Here is a 22,419-nt window from a genome sequence, read left to right as displayed (position 1 = left end):
ATATACACATTTCTTTACAAGACATCGTCAATGCTTAGGTATTAAGGCTCTACCTCTAACTTAGCTAAAGTTTCTTTGTTTCTTATAGTAACTGTTTGTTACTGCCCATCGGTTGATTTTTTTTGTCGCCGCTCACCCCATACTTGGATAAGTATTGGATGTAGTGCCATAGAATTCCCCGGATTTTCATTTCTTGCGACATTGTTTCTGGTTCTTCTTTCTGCAAACATTCTATATAAATTTAGTATAAGTGGGGCCCCCCATTTTAAAATTCCAACCGATCCTGCAGCCACCCCCAACGCTATATCACCCCTAAAACATGAAATAGTTATCCTTTTGTCCCATTTTAACTCCCATTAATCGTAAGCTCCTAGGTCCCTAGGTTACCCTTGATTAAGATAAGAGAGAACAACTACGAGAGAGAGAGAGAAAATTTTACCTTTCTTCTTATTTTATTTTTTTTTCTTTATTTTTATTTTGTTTTAACGTTCTGTGGAAATACAAATGCCCATGCCATACAATTTATCACACATATTTTCCTAATAATCATTAAATGCAATCTAGTATTAGGGCTTTACTGGTTATTACGGTAAGTAGCGAGTGTGGCTCCGTCATTACATTCAGGGTATATCGTTGCATATAATATTAATGTTATACTTTTGTACATCTATATTTGTTACACCATGTATGTGTCTACTATAAACATAAGGTAAATAATAGTCTTATTCCTTAGGAGTTTCTTTTTTCGCTCAAAATTCTGTTTTCTTTCCCACGTCACGTATTAGGTACATGCGTATCTGTATGTTTACAGCGTTGTTTTCGCCGATTCTCGCGACATTTGTGTGTGTATTCGTTTATTGTACCTTTAGAAGGTACCGCGTTGTATTACAGTTTGTCCTTATTTTGGTTGGGATGAGCTTGGAGGAGTAGATAATTTTATGATCACGCTTTTCCGTAGTGAGCAGTATGTCACGTCGGGACCAATACTTTACTCATTTCCCCTTACTTGTACATTATCTCCTTTCGTTCCTTTTTTTTTATTGCTGTGTGTATATATATGTACCTTATCTTTTCCTTTTCTCATGTGACAGGATTCAAGGAGGGAATGTCAAAGGGATTCTGTTGGGTTTTCCTTTTCTCATTGCTGCTCTCCCGGCTGTGTACTCGCTGATTTTGTCCGGTACTCTTCCTTGTTGTTTCCACACAACGCAAAAAAAATTTTTACTATGACTCGTGCAAGTGCGATTTTTGATATTTTTGTGCGGTTGCCCGAGTTTTTGAAGTTGGGCTTTACCCATTTTAGTGAGCCGGTAAATTTTCTTTCACCTGGAGGATCGCCTTGTGCAATTCTCTTAAACTCCATCCTGCTGGAGGATCTCACGTGCAACGTGTCCCAATGTCGTCACGTAATCAGCGGTTTACGGAATATCCAGCCCGCTTCACTTTCTATTGGCTTGTCACATAGGCATTCTTCGTTTCTCTTTTTTTTAATGTTTTTTTTTTTTTATTATTTTATTCTGTTGCAGGTTACACACCTCTATGTGTGTCGGCGGGTGCCCACCACCGGACGACCTTCTTCCGTTGCCGTTATTGTGGTCGAGGGTCCTACAGCCCTCGCGGCCGTCTACTGTCCCTTACACAGTTTGGTAAGGCTATTATATTATTGGATAACGTGGTCCTAAAGTTTAAGAAAAAATTTGTTTTAGTTGGGTACATGGATCGTTGTTGATCCGTACGCTTATTTCGGGGTACCGAGGCCTCTGTGTGAGCAAGGGTGGTCTTACAACGTAGCCTCTTTGCCCTTGCGGCGGTACCCATATTGTGGAGGTGTTGGAACCTGTGAGGTTCGGTGCCCCTTAGGGGTACCGTTCCTCCTTGTTTTCCAGGACCACGAGGAAGCGGTGGCGCGCACGTCATTTGACGGCCGCGTGCTGAAGAAATACTGTCAAAGTCTTGAGTCCGAGGCGACTTATACTATTGTTATCGGGTGTACTTGCCACCGGGCCTTCATAGTGGTGGTAGTCGACGTGCAGTTTGACGCTGCTTCCTATCCTCTTGACAGCCGACCGATAATCCAGGTGCGCTATCAGTTGATTTACTTCTCGTCATAGTTGCCAGTTGTATGCTTTTGAAAAAAAAAAATTACCTTAGGTGGACGGTTTAGTGGACGGTCTGTTCGTCGCCAAGGATGTGACCGCCAATCCAGTGTTGTCTCATGAAGACTGCGTGCGCCGTTTACAGGCACTGTTATTATCCGGGAGTGACCATGGCGGGGGCAGGATAGTCCCTGACGGCGGGCGGAAAAAGGAGGGAGGAAGAGGGAAGAGGAAGATCTGTCCTAGTTCGCGAACTCGTGGCCCACGATAAAAGTGTGATAAAATTTTTTTCCTGCGGTTACCTCTTATTACTTCTATTTACCGTTTCTCCATGCTCCTCTCAGCCGTACAAATATGTAACTCAAAAAAAAGTTTTTTTTTTCTTTTCCCCCTTTTTTTTTTTTTTTTTTTTTTTTTTTTACATATGTAAATACATGCCTATGTTCTGCGTATGTGTTCTAAGTGTACACTTATGTGTTAATTGTATTAACATGGTTTTAACGCTAGTTAGATAGAGCCACACGCATTTTTTACCCACCTGTCATACATCGTTCATCTAAAGAGTAACAAAAGAAATAAAAATAGAATATCACTTTATTATACACTTTATTTATTCATTCCCTCTTATTATTACGATTGTTATTATTATTTTTATATTGCATGTTTCTCTCTTCCCCTTAATTCCTCAGTCTGTGCTAATTTTGAACGTAATATATTTCCTTTCGTTATATGTCTCCTCCCGTATGCCTGTATTTAATGAATCTTCGCGGCGCGTCCGGAGGCCGCGAAAGAAAAAGAGTTCCCGATAAAAGTGCTATTTATTTTCACATCTATTTTTACCCCCTTTTCGTCTATAATGCTATTATTCGTAAGTAACTGTTGAGGTGGGGAGCAAGTTGCCTCTTGGTCCCTTTCACTTTTCTTGTTCTCCTCTTCTTATAATCTCATCCCTTGTACACGGAGATTTTAATACACAAGATTTTTTCATTTTGTCCACATGTGAGACCCGTATTTCTTCATTTCTCTGTAACTTCACATTATGGTTCCTGTAATCTATACCGACTATTTCGTAAGGTCCCTCGTATTGGTCATCAAATTTCCCTTTAGATGGCTCTTTTAGTACATACACCATCTCACCTTCCATAAAAAAATTCGTGTTCAGCACCCTATCATAATAGTACTTTGATCTGTATTTGTTCTGTGTTTGGGTCATTGCTGCCAATGATCGTAATTGCGCGAGTGTCCCCGTTATTTGCAGCAGTAACTCTGTATATGTTTGACCCACGTCTGGCCTCTTGAAGCTTGACGGGAGTTTTGCCTGTTGACCGAATATAAGCTCGTAGGATGTGTAGCCTATACTCTTGTGTTCCGACGTATTGTAAGCAAGCATACACAACGGCAATAGTTCGTCCCATTTTTCGGTCTCGCTAATGTAGGCTTTTAAGTATTCTGTGAGAACGTGGTGCGTGCGTTCAATTGCCCCGTTGCTCTGAGGATGAAATGCCGTGCTCCCAAGTTTTTCAATTTTGAGTAATCGCGTAAATTCGTCCATCGTTTTGTTCATAAAATGCGTTCCTCGGTCTGATAATAATTTTTCTGGCGCTCCAAAGTATGCTAAAAATTTATTCGTTAAGGCTCTTACCGTTTCTTCAGCTGTTGCTCTATGTAACGGTATTAATACAATAAACTCGAGTAGCCAATCCTGTATTGACAGGATATGTGTATAGCCATTTGTTGAAGGCTTATTAATTGGTCCGTAATAGTCGATCCAGATTTTTTCAAACGGTCTGCTAGGCGTATCTATAACGAGCATAGCTTGCTTTGTTCTTACGCACACTAGTTTCTTAGTCTGACATGACCTGCATCCAAGTATAAATTGCCTTACATCTGCCCTCATGTTCCTCCAATAATAGTCCCTTGCTATCTTATTGTAGGTTTTATTCATTCCTTTATGACCCCCAATTGTTGATTCGTGATACTCCTTAATAACCTTATATCTTTAATCCACTGGTGCTATAACTAAGGTGTTCATGTAAAAGGTCGCTGTGACCTTGAGGTTCTTGAAAGATTTCTCAAATTGTTCCACGAAGTAGATCCATTGGCTCATGTTGAGTATTGCCAAATCACGTATTATGCCTATAGACTTTATTTTATTTATCATTACTAGTGCCTTGAGTGACGTAATGCATTTCTTGATAACCAATTTTAGTGCCGTACCTTCAAAATGCGATTTAATATACATTTGCATTACCACGACTTTTCTCACATTTGCTCTCATGACGTCACCAACCATCTTTTTTTCATTATTTAGGGCTATTGGATCTATGTATCCACGCTCATACAGGGCGTCTATTGTTTCCGTATCAGGCACTTTTTCTGTTACTGTCGCGAATACTAGGTTATCTAGATGATAAAATGGGTGATCCTTTGCCCGATGCATTCTTTGGAATAGCTGTATGTCTGTTTCTTTTCCCGATAGCCACGGTGGTTTTTCATGTGGGAACCGTGTCCTGCATACTTTGTACTTTTTTAGCTGTGGGAGGTTTGATAATACTTTTTTTTGAAGGTCTGCTTTCTCTGGTTCGCTTTCCGACTCCAGTCTGGCCTTGTTTAAACCAGCCCCCTCTTCACTCTCATTGTTTAGTAAGTCTGAACTACTTGAAGAGTCGGGGGGTGGTGGTGGATCAGGTGGGGGCGTGTCCCCGTCTTCATAAACGTCCTCATTCACGGAGACACTTTTATTACGTTCTATTTCTTTAACTCCTTCCTCTTTTTCTTTCCATGATTCGTTTACTTCACTTTTCCAATTTATATTGGCGCCCGATTCGTCACTAACCTGCGATTCCCTTTCCACCGGGCTTTTTTCCTCCTCGCTTTGCCAGATTGTGGCAACGAGTGGCCTGAAGTAGTTGTTGAGGAGATGCAAGTGTACATATTCCTCATTGGCATTAATCGTAAAACTTTCGAAAATTTCACACTTTTTTCCCCTCTTAGTGCCCTGTAGATGTAAACAAATATTCTTCCTGAACTCTTGTGCGAACAAAAATATGCAATCATCATTACCATACTCTGTATTGGACTGCAGGATTTTTTCTACCTCCTCCAGGTCAACACATATATTTTTCCATTTCGAACATTGTAGTACATCGCGGAGTTCTCGTGCCATCAATTGCAAGTCACAGGAAAAAATAAGAGAGTTGAATAAGCAGTTACCTGGTATTTCTACCGGAAGTTCTTTGATAAGTTTAAAATTTTTATTCGACTCCATGCAGTTTTGTTCTAAATTCCGTTTGGCTACATTTCCGCCTCCTGTTTTACTTTCAAGCTTATAACCTTCATCGGTATAATCGTCCGTTACCCCTCTTATTCTTTCATTCCCCGATGGGTTTTCATTTATCTGTGGTGATCCACGCGGGGTATCTTCCTCGCTAAAGAATTCCTCTCTATCCCCTGAGCCCGCTCTCTCCTTCGAAGGCTGTTGAGATATGTTTGTATTATTATCTGTACTTTCCGTCGGATCGCTCAGAAGTCGATCGGTGATGGTATCGGATTCCCGAGCATCTATTCTGATTCCCGGCTTGCCTTTAAAGTCTCGGCGCTTAACATCTAGTCTAACTTTCGCTTGGAAGTTATCTATTGAGTCATTAAGTAACGCTCCGATCTTTTTGTTTACTTTTGTCCCTTTTTCTGGACTTTCTTTTGTCTGTGTACCCTGTCGTGATTCATTTATTTGCTTCTCACTTACACTCTCACTAGACAGTCTGCTTTGTGCCCCTTCTTTCGGCGTCAGTCGGTCCCCTTCGATCGTACTCGGTATTTTCTGTTGCTGCTTGTTACTCTCTTGGAGCACACTTTGCGCGTGAGCTTGGGCTCATTGGTCATTCTCCTTCTCTCCTTTATTCGCATTTCTGCTTGACATACCTGCGTCCAAACTCATCACCTCTATGGTATCTAGAGGGTCAAGCATTCTTTCTCTCTTTCCGATCAACTCTGTAACCGGGCCTTCCTGTGCCTGCTGGTGTCCCCCGTGCTTATCATTATTCACATTTATGACTATGATCTCTGTACCTACAGTTTTTTCTTCCTCTTTACCTTTCTTATTCGCTAGGCTAGCTGTGGCTAGTTTGAATCGTCAATGTTTTACCGGCTCGGATTTTCCTTTTAAAGCCACCGGCGAGTCACAGTCCACTATGATAATCTCCTTCAACACAGTTTCTATTTGCGGTGTTACTGAAAAATTTGGCGGGTGCCTATGCAGCGTATCCAGTTGTCTTTTGCGATTTTTTCGTTGCATCTTCGGTTGTATTTCTAGTTCTAAATACGGTGTGCTTGTTATTCCCACCCCTTTTTTCAAATTTTCCTCTTTGCACATGTAAGCTAATTTATCCTCCGTCGGACCCTGTGATAGGATTTGTTCTTCACTATTGTTTAAGGATCCTATTTGAATATTTTTTCCCTTATTCTCTTCTGCGATCTGTACTATCTGTTTACACAGCCTGCCTCTTTTCCCTTGTTTCTTACGTGGTTCTGTTCCTCTACTCTCTATATTTTCACTCGCCACCGGTCACTCTGATTCTGAGTCTGCGTCGCTGTGTTCATTGACCGTTAACTTATCTGAGTTATTCGTCTTGCGAGGCATTTTCCTTTCTACCTTTTTGTTCGACTCGTCTGAATCGGATATTTCTATCTGCCATTTCTTATCCTTTTTTATTATGTTTCTCTCTTTTCTTGTCCGCATTTTGAATATTCGTGCGGGTGGTGCATTTATATCACCATGACCATCTCTCTCCTGCTCTTCAGCAAGTTCATATAACTCTCGTCACGGTAGTTCAGGATTTTTCTCTCCATCCTTTATAATCGGATTTCGGGACAGTGCATCCGGTGCCTTATTGGCAATTCCTGGTCTATAAACAACGTCAAATCCATAGCCCCTTAATTCAGCTTTAAGCCTATTAAATCTTATATCTGGCTTCTTTGATGAGTAAAAATGTATAAGAGGCTCATGGTCCGTAACCACTGTGAACTTTCTGCCAAATAGATAGCGTTGAAACTGCTCTTTTGCATATACTGTTGCGAGCAATTCTTTACCGTACGTGGGGTATCGAATTTCGCTGCCCTTTAGGCATCTAGAGGCATACTCGCACGGATTGTCTTTTCCTATTTCTCCCTGACTCAATATTGCCCCAACGGCATAGTTAGAAGCATCCGTTGTCACCACAAATAGTTTTTCTAGATCGGGTGCTTTAAGTACAGGCTCGCTCCAAAGTGCCTCTACGAGCGTTTTGAATGCTTGTTCATGCTGCCCTTCCCATTTAAACTCTGTACCTTTCTTCAGAAGCTTTGACAGCGGTTGAGCAATTTTAGCGTATCCTTTAATAAATCTTTTATAATATCCAACAAATCCAAGAAATTGTTTGATTTTCTGTGCATTTGTAGGCCTTGGATATTTTCTTGCAGCCTCGATTTTCTTTGGATCCGTTTTTATTTCACTATTTCCTACAATATGGCCTAACACTTTTGCTTTACGTTTTAGGAATTGGCACTTCTTTGGCTCAATTGTAAGATTTGCCCTCGACAATCGCTCTAACAATCTTATAAAGCGTTTGCGATGTTCTTTAAGATTCGACGCGAACACCATTATATCGTCTAAATATACCTCTACCTTATAGCCCTGCAGCCCTGCCAGTGCAAGCGTTATTGCTCTTAGAAACGTGTTCGGAGAATCCATGCAACCCATTGGCATTCTTTTGTACTGGGAATGCCCATCCGGTCCCGAAAACGCTGTTTTATGAGCATCGTCTTCATGTATTTCGACTTGAAAAAATCCCTGCTTCAAGTCTACCACTGTAATAATATAGCGTGCTGTCGCCAGATGTTCCAGTATATCACTCTGGAAGTGAAGTGGATGACAACTGCCCATTGTTATTTTGTTGAGTTGCCTGAAATCCGTTACTACCCGCCAGCGCTTTTCGCCATCTGGTCCTGCGTTTTTAGGTACGATCCACATGTTTCAGCTGTATGGTGACTCTGAAGGCTCTATTATGCCTTGTTTGAGTAATTTCTTAATTTCAACTTTCATTTGCTCTCTCATAGCTGGCGGATATCTATATTGCTTCGTTACTATCGGTTTATCCGTAGTCGTGTTTATTTTATGTTTCAAAAGATTTGTCGCTTTCAGTTGTTCTCCATCCAGTCAAAAAACGTACGGGTCAACCTCTATAAGCCCTCGCACATGTTTTTTCTCTCCTTCGTTGCACCTCGATATGTCGACTAACTCCATTATTTTGTCGACTCGCGCTTTCCTGCAACTTGGGACGTCTGTTTCAATTTTTCTCAAGTATTTGAGTATTCTCGTTGTCACGGCCGTATTTGTCACAACCCACGTTTCCTGTCTACCCCTATGTTCAACTTTATCGCATTCTCTTTTAATTCTGATTTTTCTGGTGCAATTTCCAACATCTCTATTTCTGCTGTTTTATTCGTTGGCTCTGCTAATTTTGTATTAGGATTTTTCTTAAATGAAATTTTTGGTTTTATATTTTTAAATATCTTTAACATAAGAACTTGATTTTTCTTATCCATCTTTTTATAGAGTGCATACGATGCGGGGTCGTGTTCTAGCATAACCGTTATTGTATCTGAATCCTGTGTCATGGAAAAAGTTTCGTTTAAACCATCCCTACCGTTATCAATCTCTTCCCCGTAGTCGGACATCATTATTTCTTTCCCCCTTTTTTTCTATGTTAGAGTGCTGTGAGCTTAATTATATTAGTTGATTTCAGTCCACGCACGAAGAAATAATAGAGAAAAAAGGATCCCTATTTTATCTCCGATTCTGTATTTCTATTTTACTGGCTTCTAAAACGAGCGGAACTAGCCGTATTCGGGTTGAGTATCATTTTATTTTGTACGTCGTTTCCTTAGATAAAAAACCCCGAGGGACAATAAGTATAAATATATGGGAGGATAAAAAGAATTATTTCTTACTCCGACAGAAGGCACAAGACGATGAGCGTCAATATACTCCAAGTCATCCTCTTTACGATGGTTCCTTTTGAAACTAGATGTTGACTCTTGTCCTTCCTTACTCGATAGCAGCTGCAGGTGACTGCCTTGAATTTTCTGCACCTGTTGTTGCACTGCACTATATGTGCTTCCCGATTGTTGCCCGAAAAATCCGAAAAATCACGTGTAAAAAAAATTTTTATTTCGCGACAAAACCTACCCCACACCTAGCACCAAAACTGTTACGTGGGATTCTAAAGGTTTGGGGTGCTTAATAACAACGCGGCAGTTAAACTCAATCAATCATTTTATTGCTATATTCCTTGAGGGAAGGCGCTTTGCGGTCCCGAGTTACTTATTGCGACTATCCTCCTTCTAGTCCCGACGTTTTAGAGCCCTGTGGCCACTGCTGCGAGTCTTTTTATGCTCTTTCTTCCCCCACTTGTGCTCCTTCCTAATACTAATAGTTGAGGCCCATCCCACGTAGTATGTTCCATAGTGTACTCGACAAATGCATTTGTCTATCGCGTCTCGTCGCTATTTGTATCTGAATATATTAAGTTTTTTTGTGAACAATAGTGTTTGAACACCACTTCTATTTATAAGTACATATTTTCATTATTAGTATTATAACAATCTGGCTGATAGTTGCACGTGTCAGATGTTCGTCAGCATTAAAGCAATCTTCATGTAATAGATAGTAAATATTAGATAAAAAATGTTTTAAAAAAAGTTTCGTATTAATTGCTGCAAGTATATTATTAATTACAATTTATAAACATAAGCTCCTTGATCATTAAAGTTAAAGCACCCATTAACACATTGCACTATGTGCAGCCAACGTCACGGCTAGTGGACACATGGCATATAAGCAGCTAAGTTGTTAATTCTTACCACAAGTGTTTTAATTCACAACAAAAAAGACTGACATAGCTTTTGAGATACGTGCTACTTTTATAACACGTATAAATATTTTATAGTGCGGGAAAGTTCTCGTTTGTTTACTGTACTTTACATAAATAAAGCCATTCTATAGCTTTGAAGACCATTTCAAAAAAAATAATAATGTTTTTCAATAAATAAATAAACCATCGACTCATACCTTACGAAATTTAGAGTTGTTCATCTAAGTAATTCGTTGAAAAATTTCTAGCTAGTCTTATTCTTATGTATCATGCATAGTATCATGTCTACTTTTTTAAATGCACATCTAATTATGATAAACGTTACCAAAATAGAATAGGAATTATAAGGTACTAAAGAAATTGTATCAAACTAAGCTATGAAGAGGTTCTGAAAGCAATATTGATAAGGATAAACCTTATCTAATCTGAAAACAGGTTATAGGTCAACTTTGGGTGATTTACCATAAAAATTAAAAAACTTATAGCAGAATCATAAATTGTATTAATTGGAATCCGTACATAACCTTAAAAAAATGCGACTTCTAAATTTTTTGGTTCATGCTACCTAAATTATTGCAAAAATAAGTACGGAACAGTAAAGAACACCAAACAACACACCTTATAAGGCTACAAAAAATTCTTAACAATGTATATCAGCTATAAAGAACTGCAAATAACCACGAAAAACAAGTTTGTGATCATTATTGGTATGTGCCACAAAATATAAATGAGCAGGATTGCAAAGAAGATATAAAAATTCATGAAAAAAAACATACATTATTTTGAAGGTTGTGTTTTTAAAAACATCCTTTTATTGTTGGCCACGTAAAAACTAGTTCTTTGAATTTTCATGAATTTTTTGAGTATAAATTAAAGTACAAAACAAATAAATTATAAAAAAACATAATTTTTGACATTACTGCGCATGCACATCCAATAGATGGTAAAAAATTTGATTTTAAGAGTTTTTTTTATCCCCTATCAAGTGATACCAAAGGCTAAGACAGGGCAGATTCACCATAGTAACTGTCATATAGCCTTTCTTATAATCGATTCTGATATTTCTTTTTGCAGTCAATTATACATGTATAATGTCCTTACTTCTATAGTAAAAGTACCACCAAAATGCCTTGTTCTTGTACATTTTTTGTTTTTGTGTTTAACACTTTTATTGGTATTTGTTCCATTTGTTGACACATTTTTTCCTAAACTATTATTTTTTAACTTATCTAACTATTTGTGACCCTATAAATTTTTGTTTTATGTTAGGAATCTTAATGTTTACATTATTTTGAAATTTTTTTTTTATTTATAAAGATTTGTGTTTATAGTGTTATTTAGTTTTTTCTAAATTCTGAAATTATTATATTGCAATTAAAAAATAATTTCCGCTGTTGTTATAAACAGAAAAAAGTGTAAGATTTAAATTACTTAAATTATTTGCAATACTATCGTTAAAATTTAAGTTTTCATATTTGTATGTTACAAAAATTTCATAAATTTCAAAAAAACTTTTTATGTGTAACTTGTGTTTCAAAAACTCCATTTTTCGTTATGAAAATGTTTGTATGCAATATGCGTTACTTTTTATAGTATTAAACCACATAAATTATAATTTAAAACTAAAAATAACTTCCCTCTCTGTTTATCTTTTTTTCTCTCTTTGTTTTTTTTTTCAACACATAATGTACCTGCTCAAAACTTCCTCTCCATCTCTTCTTTACTATGCACCCCGAATAAACGTGAAAAATGCTAGAGCTTTTGGTGCTTGCACTCAGGTAACCAGTTCGAGACTAACTAGTAAGCTCTCGCTTTAGCCATGGCCACTGGCGCTGCTGCTGCCATGTATCGACATTTATAGTTACTCTCATTTTAGCTGCTACTATGAATGTACAGGTCTTGTCTGCTTATCCTCTTAAGCTGGCTCTGCTATATGTCCCTGCAGCCTAGCTAGTTCTCCGTTGGCATTTTTTTTAATTCTTTCAGAGCATGTATAGCTCCCAAGAAACAATCGAATTGGGAGAAATATAAGTTTTTGCACAACGTATATATGTTGTGTCAGTAAATACGTATCGGGGCGTGAAAGCCATTTTTGCATCGTTGTAACATTGACTAAAGATAAAGGTGTGCTATGAGACACGTACGTTTCAAAATTTTTGCACGTAGACTTTACTAATATTTATAAAACTGTGGGTGCCACACTTATATTACAAACAAAGTTAGTCATACATATCCCACCCTCCTGTAATAATTTGATCAGCTATCCAATAAGAATATTTATTTTATGCATATGACGCTTAACGTCTTCAACTTTGGACTACAAATAGAAAACGTAATCCTGTTCCCTTCAAACGACATTATAGAAGTGTTGTAAATCAGGTATTTTGGCTGCTACAGATGAAACCAGCCATGTAGATGGACGTTCACGCATAGAAATCACCTCATCAAAATAGCATTCCCTACAGCTATCATACGTAAAAATGAATAGAAAAGTATCAAGGAATATGCAGTTTCACACGGAAAATTAATTAGTGTTTTGTAGGGTTTGGTGTGTCTCTTGATGAGTGTTCATATTCATCTATATACAACTTTTTTGATTCTATTTCTTATTAAGTAAAAAGTCTTATAAGTTCTTAAAATGACCAGCACAGTGCAGATGACAACAAGCAAATAAATTGTCATACCTTCTCTCGTAATTTACTTTAATTGTATCATATATTTGATTTAACAATATTCTTTACTGTTACGTATATAAGAGTCACTGTCGAGTATAAACAAGACGCTGTTAAGTATATACCAGGTGCTGTCAAGTATATTATTCAGACGCATCGCTGTAGGAACAGTATCAATATTTTGACTCAGTATCAAGAACTTTGAGCATCATATAAATATGCTACTGGAGGAAGCATGGCAGTGCATTGCAGCATGACAAAATAGACCAAGTGTATATCCACACTGGTTCACTTACATCTATATGCGTGTAAAGAAATTACAGAAAGCGTAAATGTATACAATGCGTGCTCAGCGATAAACATTAACACACACCAAGAGACACACGAAGCCCTATAAAATTTTGCTTGATTCTCCATGAACCTACGTATTTCTCGATATTTTTCTATTCCTTTTTACATATGACATAGCCTTCAGAAACGCTATTCTTACGAGGTGACTAATATGCGTAAATATCTGAGCACGCGGTTAGTTTTATCCGTAGTAGACAAGATGCCTTATTCACAACACTATTGTGCTATCTTTTGGAGGGAACATGATTATTTTATTGTGTATTCTAAAATTATCAGACGCTGAGTGACATATACTTCAAACAGATATTGTGATTCAATAACTGATCGAATGATTATGGAGGGGGGTTGTGAATGTATAATAGACTTCGTTAATGATACAAGTATTTCACCCACAGTATAAAATAAAAAGTGAAAATCTCTGTATAAATAATTTTGAACGTACATGTCTCATCATATCTTCAACATAAATCAGTTAATAACACGGATAGTTGAAATTTTAATTGCGTAACGAAAAAAGTTACCATGCTTTTAGTTAAACTATCCAACCAATTCTAATGTACCCCTGAAAGCTGGACTCTTTAGATGCAATCATAGGCTGAGTTTCATGCAAAAAAAGGTTATTGGGGCTTAGCACGAAGTGATTCTATACGGAGTATATTACGTGGGTTCTATAAAAAATCTCTACTAGGTGTACATAGGGCATGCGATAGAATTTTTAACAGGACTATTATTTTTATGTATAAAATGTACTAATTTTTTCTTCGATCAATTCAACTATTTAATCTACTAAAACTACAGATAATGACAGTATTAACTTAATTTCTCTATCTGTCACCTTACATAATGTTTAATACGTCATGTGTACAATACGTAAGAACTTGCTAAAAAAGTACACTAGTACTCTTTTCAACGATTGTTCAAAAGAGCCTTTCTGTGAACGAAGCTACAGAGCCCGCTCCAATTTCAAACTGTATGAACACAAACATGAGACTTTTTGATGAGTAATGCTTAATTTGTAGGAGTTCAAGCTATTTCGTACTCTGAGAATTTAAATTTTGTAGACTGTAATAGTCCAATTTACTTAAATTAATAGAACCTGATATCTATACGGGCTGTAAGAGTCCAAAATTTTTTACCGTGTACAAAGTAGGCTGTTTAAAATTATTTAAAAAAAATTTTAAATGTTGAAATGATCCATTAAAGAATATTTTTTACTTAAAATAACTCTACAAAAATTTATAAATTTTCTACTTACACAATTAAAAAAAAAAAAAAAAATACAAGAAACAAAATTACACTGTCAAAAATGAACAAAAGATTAAAATTTAGATAGACTAAGATTATACCTATCCATATTTCTAATACACATGATCTAAAAATTGAAACACTACAAAATAAAAAAAAATAAAGTAAGAAAATACTCAAAGTATAAATAAGTAATAACAAAAAAAAAAAATTCATAAATGTAAGTTTCTTAGAAGTAGGTGATGTAATTAAGTTATAGAAATACAAGTAAAGGTACTTATACTTATTTTAATTTTTTGGCATAACTTTTGGCATAACAAAGCACACGCTATACTTGAGTCAAGACTTGTTTAAATAATTATTCTTAAAATTTCTTAGTTTCTAAGAGTTGCATTTATAGTTCATAAGTTTAACTAGATCTGAGCATGGATTCCTGTGGAAACTTTCTGCAGATTTTATGTATTCTAACCTGTTACATACAGCTTAATCCAATACACCTAGTTCAAGAAACAAATAAATACATTTTCAAATAAGAACTAAAAATCACCTTTGACTTGAAAATTTATTTAAACTTTCAAGTACAATTATCACCGGTAAGGTAAAGGGATATCGAATTTTAACTGCTTATCTCGTGAACCAAAATGCTTACAACTTTTTTCAATTTTTTTAAGACTTGTCTCAATAGTAGGCCAAGTAAAAAACTTTAAATAACCACTGTTTTGCATAATAATTTGTTAATTGGTTACTATGTGGCATGTCATCAACTTGCAGTAATTTTCAAGTTGTAATGTTATGTTGGTACAGCTAAAGAAGAGCAAGGTGGATTGTGTAACTTAATTCTAACTTATTCAATCAAGTTAAATCTGATATTAATAGCCTTAACAACTAGCTCAAGCTAGAAGTTTTTTTATAGTATAATTAAGTATGAAAGAGACTTAGTATAGGTTCTCTTACAAAAGAAATATCAATCTACATATTTATCACGAAAGTATGCCATTTTCATTATTTGGAAGTTGGGAGTGTAACACGCTTTTTAAGGACAATATCGCATTGTCTGGTTATGAAAATAGTAGTTTGACGTTCTTCTTAATAGAAGTTACTGTCCAAGCTAAGTACAAGGTAGAGAAATTAACAGGAGATAGCAATCTTTTTTCTAATTAATAATGTATTTTGATTTTTAAATAGAATAGAATTTAACACAGACATGAAACAAGAACATGAGAAAAAGTAGCCGTTGTTCGATTAATTTTCTCTTGTAAAGATTATAATTTAAGAAATCACTTTAGAACATACCTGTTAATGTCACACGCATCAAGAAATGGCTTTAGACATGGCTCGTTCTGGTCGTGCTTGAGGCCATAGAGCTCTAACATTGAAAGCTCACCACTACTGTCCGTATCCAAGTGTCCAAACATCCATTGCACTTCATAGTGGCACCCGATCAAAATGTGACCTGTTAATCAAAAATAATTAAAAGTCTTTCGATCTCACTAAATATTTTCTTACAGTAATAATTTTTATAAATATTTGTGTAGTTGGCTCCCACTTTTTATGTGGTAATGCTGATGATGAAAGTGTCCATGTACTTGCAAAATTCAATAAGGTGACTTAGCTGTCTTTATAGCTGTTGGAGTTTAGAAAAAGACTAAGGAATTACCAATACTAAGGATAAAGTAAAAATTACTATGAGTTGCATTATTTTCATTTTAGTTTTGATTCAGCAATCTTTAGCTGGCGAGGTGTATCAGCCTAATTAGGCTAGTAAATAACATTATAATTTTTGTAACTCATCGTCATTGTTTATACTTGTGAGTATCGTGCTCACTCAATGTGCTCACAAATTGAAACAGTGATAAGGACATTATAAAGGGTGGATATTCATATAAGGAACTAACAGTTAGTACATAGGGCAATAAACTTTACGCGTGGTCCTTGAACCCACGTAACAATGGTAAGTTTGCTCTATTCACGGAAAACATGTCTTCTTTCTTGTCAGAATTTTTGTAAATTTTTATATTTATCATTTCCGATTTTTTTTTTTTTTTTTTTTTTTCTATAGTTGGGCTCTCAAATAACAGGTTTCGTGTTTTCTAAATTAAAAGTATGATTATGAATGTGTTGGTATGTTACTACTATTGACTCTAGACTATTTTTTATATCTTTGTTCATGCATATTTTGAAAGATCGTTTGGTTTAACTTGTATTTGACGTGGGGAAATTTTAACATATCAATTTGTGTGGGTTTAGTTTCGTGCTATGGTTTAGTTTTGTCTTTACCTAAATATAATAAGTTAATTTACCTTTTTCTGATCAGAAAAGTATAAGGGTATAAGTAGAAACATTGTGTGGTTTAAATATTGTAAAAATTGTTTTATACTTTGTCGGTTACTAAGGGAATGTCTATCTTACTAATAGGCAAATTATTTTTTTACAAAAACTTTTGCTTTGTTAATTATAGTTCTATATGACTATAAATACACACAGAGCACGTGGTAGCCCAGTCAGCTTGGTCATGGATTGGCACGCGAGAGACTGCGGTTCGATTCCCCACCAGTGTGACTTTTTGGGCAAGAGGAGGGCTTAGACGACCTTCTCACAGAAAAATTGCCTAATCTCCCCCTACGCTCCTCCTGTAATGGGAGACCTTCCATCCCTTTCCTTGTCCCTTTCCTGCCTGCTAGTGCCCATAGAAGTGCTCTTATTAGAGGGGCCAGACATAGAGCACTATAATATAAAAAGCAAAAAGACTATAGATATAATTTTAGTGACAATCTTTATGTTAAAGTATTTTTTAACATCAACAATATTCTTGTATTAAAAATATTTGCTAAGTAACAGTATCACTTTGTTAGATAAATTAAAAAAAAAATTTTTTTCAACTGATTCGATGACATGAAGAATAGTTTAAAAGACGTCAAGAAAACATACTTGGAGATATTGATATTTCCCTAAAAGGTCATCTCCCCTGGGGGAATTGTCCATGACAACCAATCTTGGTTGCTATGGACAGTTCTCCTGTAAACAATCGTTCGCATTTTGTTGATAGTTTGACTAAATTTTCAACGTGAATGTAGTGAATGTAGTGTTGCATTTCTAGCTGAGTCAAAGCTGCAAGCTGTCATCGACCTGCGAAAATTGCAGTGCAAGTTATCTACATGAGCTTGTGAATTTAATTATCTTTAAAGTTTTTATTTTTTAACCTTTATTCGAGGTTGAATTCTTGAGATACGCTAGACTTCATGTAATTGTGTACATAATTTTGAGTGAATGAGGCTGCAGAGAAAACTACTGTTTTTTTGGTGCTGATTGCGGACTGGAGCTATATATTTTAAGTAAGTAACAAAACATGAAACTTTTCTCACGCTACTAAATCGTGCAGCTGAAACAGCCTGTAGAAAAAATACACCACATGTTGCACATATTTCACAGGTGTATTTAAAATAAATTTTTTGTAAGCATTATTTTTTGCCATGCGTCACTCAGATTGCAAGGCTGATCGAATCTCATATTATTTTTAGTTTTTTTCCATATTATGTCATTTTTAAATTAATTGTTTTTTCGTTCAGTTATTTTTAAACCTGTCACAGAATTAATTGATACATGAAATTCAGTTTGTTGAAGTGAGTTATACATTTTTTAGTATCTTAGACTAAAGGTTAGTATGTTTATTATCATCTCACAGCAGTATTCATTTTTCCTATAGAAATAAGTTCTTAGACGAATGTCTAAGTTTTTTGTTTTCTGTTTTTTTGATGAAAAAAATCATGAATTTTTAAAGAAAGTATTTAAAAAATTTAAATTATGATTTTTTATACATAAAATGTTTGAAAAACAGAATTTTAAGTACCTATAAAAATGATAAATTTGTTGCTTAAATTTATATATAGATCAGCAAGTTTCTCCTTCAGATCTTCTTAAGAAAAGAATCTTCATTTTTTCTTACACTGGCGTAGCAATGTAACAGCCAATATCAAGGCGTATGGAGCGTCTTATGCAGATTTGACCGAGGCAGCACATATGTCTAAAAGACAGCACGTTGAAGTAAGCTCATTCTTATTGTGTATTATATGCTCCTCGTATTGCACTGATAATACATTAAACTAGAGTTTTGAATCAAGTTTTCGAGAGAGAAACAGGGAAATTGACGTCAGGCTTACGCGCGTCCACGGAAACATCAGATTCTCACCAATTAAGGAAACCGAGGAACCTGTAGGTGTTCTGTGTGTATATAGGTATATAAATGTACATTATTTCATACACATAGCTAGATCATTTATACGCACTGGAAAATAAGTATGTATCTACCTCATATTTGTCTGGAGAAGAGCCTGACGTTTTTTATGCTGGCTGCTAGGTTATATAATTTATCATTTTGAGAGATCCTGATAATTTATTCCTAACGAAAACGTGAGATTAACTGTGCTGACCTATTTATTTAACAATATAATTCTTTGAACTTGTTGGTACAAAGGTATTTAAAAATAGTATTCCGAAAAAATTTTGAGAAATCAATATAAAATATCTCCTATTACTTCCAGTCATTCTAAAAAGAATTTTTTTTCAAGTGATTTTGATTTTCAGAAATCTTAGGTTGTAATTTTCACTGATTGAGATAAGGCCTATCTGACTGGGTTCTAGAGACTTTTTTCATAATCCAGATAGCAGACACATTTGTTTTAAACATTTTTAAGATTTTCTGTCATTATGCGTCTTTGTGCACAGTAAGAGAAATTATAGTTTAACATTAGTGCCAATATAAACAAAGTACTGGTCTACTTTTTGAATTTGTATTTTTCTATTAAGAAGGTTCGTCTGCCAAATCAAAACGATAAGAGTGTTTGTAAGAGTATTAGAATCTACTCATTGACATGTTACAAGTGTTATGTAAAAATTTCATATCGATTTACCCAGATAGTTTGTGAGAAAATCAAAGCTTCATTCTGGTTTTTACACGAGTTTTCATGGAAGAAACGAGAAATTTTAGAGTAAATGTTAGATATCTTTCTTTGGAAAATACATATTCATTTAGAGTTTATTAAATAAAAAAACTATTCATATAAAAAAAGTGTTTAGGAGACAAACAGATATCATATGCTATCAGCTCATTTTTATCGTGGTACAATAACTTTCATGCTTTACCATTTAAATTTTTATTTCCGAAAGTTCATAACACTTTTATCAAATGAAAGTCCATCTTGCTATGATGTTTATTTGATATTTTTAACTGGTACAGAAAAAGTATTTATTCTGGTTCGTTTTGTCTATAGGAAAATACATGCCTTATAGTATATTATGCTATTTTTTCAAAACATTTGGATGTTTCGTCAAATACTCACGAGTGTTGAACACAAATGCATTTTCCGTAATCAAGAGGGAGGATGTTTTTAGGTAGATTAGTGTTACTTACTTTAAGACAGTGAGAGTACCTGTACTAGCTTCAACCCCATCGTGGAAGTAGACGAACCTCCTTAAATTGCAGCTATCGCTGCTGCTTAAGAGTATTTACACCGCATAAAAAATAAAGTAGAAACTGCTATGTAGAGACAATTTTACTTTATATCACGCACGGGGTATGGGGTGGTGTTAAACATCAAATCGTCTGTTTACGTTACCTGTGTGCCGTGTACCCTATGCCCCGTGTACGGTGAACTCTTGTGCCCATGCCCTGTGTGCAGTGTATATTGCCCTGATGGGCTGATGGCTCCGTCTCAAAAAAAATAACCATATAGGCTGTTGTGGTTAGACTGCTGCTTTGTTCATAAACAATATCAGAGTTACATAGTTGCTCGATTTAGCTTGGCGCTTGTATGAATTTTTATAGCTATTTTCTGCAAGTTCAGCGATTCACCCTTTTCCTTATGTTGATGTAAGCCTCACTTCCTATTGATTTGCCTGTCCTGCTTTTGCTTGTCCTACCTAGTTGTGTACACTTGATTGATTTTTTTTGCAACTATCCTTATTACTGAGATAAGTTTGTACAGTACAGGGTTTCACAGTTAATTTGCAATCTATTTAAGTTAAAGTTGACGCTGTACACCGTACAGAGACCTACAGTTTGAAAATTTCATGAGTTTTATAAATTTTTACTGCTTTTTTAAAATTTTTAAACTATAATTGTTACAAATTTGTTGATTTCGCTTATTATTCATTATACTGTTACTGAAAATTTTTATAATACAACCAACTTTAACGTAGAGTTCAATTTATGTCAATGATGTTTCCTGGGTGCAATTTTTGTACGAAAATCAATTATATAACTATTTTAACAGCATTTTAAGTAAAAATAGTATGTAACGTACGATTTAGCAAAGACTTCGATTTATGAACCAAGAGGTTTACGGCACGAGCCGAAGGCGAGAAGCCTTTTCAAACGAGTTTTGTATACTATTTTTCCGCCTGAGAACCCAAAATCAAGTGGTGAAAGTGCTATTTTGAGGTTAGAAGGCGGAAAATTAATATAATCTTGATAAAAGTTGAAAATGCTAGGTGATGTATGCAACGCGGTTTTATTTATAAATTAATGGCAAATTAATTTCTGATCTACAGTCTTGCAAGCTTATTTTCTTTTTTTTTTCAAAACAGCAGAAATATTTTAATCACTGAAACATAGAATCAGATATGTTTCATAGAACAATTTTAGGATTACCTGGGCAGAATGTTTTTCAAGTAGTAGCTCAATCTTCACAGATTGTTCAAGTAAGTAGCTACTTTTAAGGCAAACTAACGTAGAGTGCATAGAGTGCACCGTAAATTTTTTTAAATACTGATTATTGAATTATTATTTCCTTTTTCTAAACACTGAATGGAAAAATTAATAAGTAGCATTCAGGATTTAATTTTTATATCTTTGTTTCTATCAATTAAAAAAAAAATTTTACAAGTAACTTAGTGTTTCTCAGAATTGATTAATGTACTGCTAAGTTCTTGATACGTTTTTTCTAACCGTGACTAACTTCCATTTCATAATTGTAACAATTTTTTTTTCAATTCAAGTGTTGCGAATAATTTTATCAAAATTTAAATTGAATTTTGACTTGACTTTCGATCGTAGTCTTTACAAGCTTTGGTAAGTAAAATTCATGTGAATATTTTCCTCGCTCTTTTAACAAATGAATTTTCATAACACACGCCAATTATCCAGCTCTTTTCTATGGCCCCGTACCGAACTTTAAAAAAAATCAAAAACCTACTTTAGAAAATATAGAAACATAAAAAAATTTTCATTTATTTATAATTAAAATTAATTTGGAATTTTACTATTTAATGATTTTTTATTTTTAAAAGCGATTTCTTGTTTTTAAATCCATTTCGTTAATACATACATAATTTTTATAGTTTGCCAGATTAGTAGTTGTTAAAGATAACAACATAGTATATTCAATAATTTCAGTTCACTTATCATGCATTTCCGAATTTTTAAACATATAATAGCATGTAACTAAAGCGAATGAACTGGCGATAAGTCTTTTTTTACTTTTACTTTTAATTTTACTTTAAGATGATTAAAGTTAATCATCTACTGAAATCTATTTATAAAATGTTTAAAGCTAATCGTGTGCATGGTTTTTTAAGTATCCACCCTTCGACGTGCATTTGAGCGAATAAATCCTGAAATCGAACTACGTAACATGGCACTTATAAAACTTAAGGTTTTTACAGACTTTTATAAATAACTACTGTATGATGAAGATACGTTTTTCAAGTGAAATAAACTTCAAATCCATATTTTAAGTCTCAAAGAATTCACTAAAATAAAAAAAAATGATTCCATTGCCATTTAAAAGGATTATCAATGTGCACTCAAAGAAGCTGCGATTAAGGGGCTCGTATGCTAAATCACTAGCACTTCAAAAAGTTAATCTATAGCCTTAATTATCAAGTTTAATACATTTTATCAAAAAATTTTCATAGACCAACAAAGCTCATCACCTGCAGCTTCTGAATCAGAATATATTTTCAACACCACGAATATTGAGCTTACTAAAATTGAGATACATCATTAAGTTTCTTTATGGATACTGTGAACCGAATTTAGTTTATCTGCTCTATGGGTTCATAAGCAATTGACGTTGATTTTTTTATTATTATAAGGTATTTTTATTTCTCTAGCCCACGAGCTTCATCCCTTAATTTGCAACAAAACCA

General features: G+C 35.0%; 1 protein-coding gene across 1 annotated transcript in view; it reads right to left on the bottom strand.

Annotated features, from left to right (window-relative positions):
* Positions 1-22,419, bottom strand: part of Cow (Proteoglycan Cow) — a 912,191-nt gene that overhangs the window by 295,113 nt on the left and 594,659 nt on the right. Inside the window, exon 8 of the mRNA XM_089596981.1 lies at positions 15,568-15,727. Coding sequence (XP_089453107.1) covers positions 15,568-15,727 — 160 coding nt within the window. The remainder of the gene's footprint in view (positions 1-15,567; positions 15,728-22,419) is intronic.

This window comes from Copidosoma floridanum, unplaced genomic scaffold (assembly GCF_036245765.1).
Source record: "Copidosoma floridanum isolate Cflo_tuat_1 unplaced genomic scaffold, Cflo_Japanese_pri ptg000030l, whole genome shotgun sequence".
Lineage (NCBI taxonomy): Eukaryota > Metazoa > Arthropoda > Insecta > Hymenoptera > Encyrtidae > Copidosoma > Copidosoma floridanum.
The sequence above is the reverse complement of the archived record's forward strand: the minus strand, read 5'-3'. Positions and strand labels throughout refer to the sequence as shown.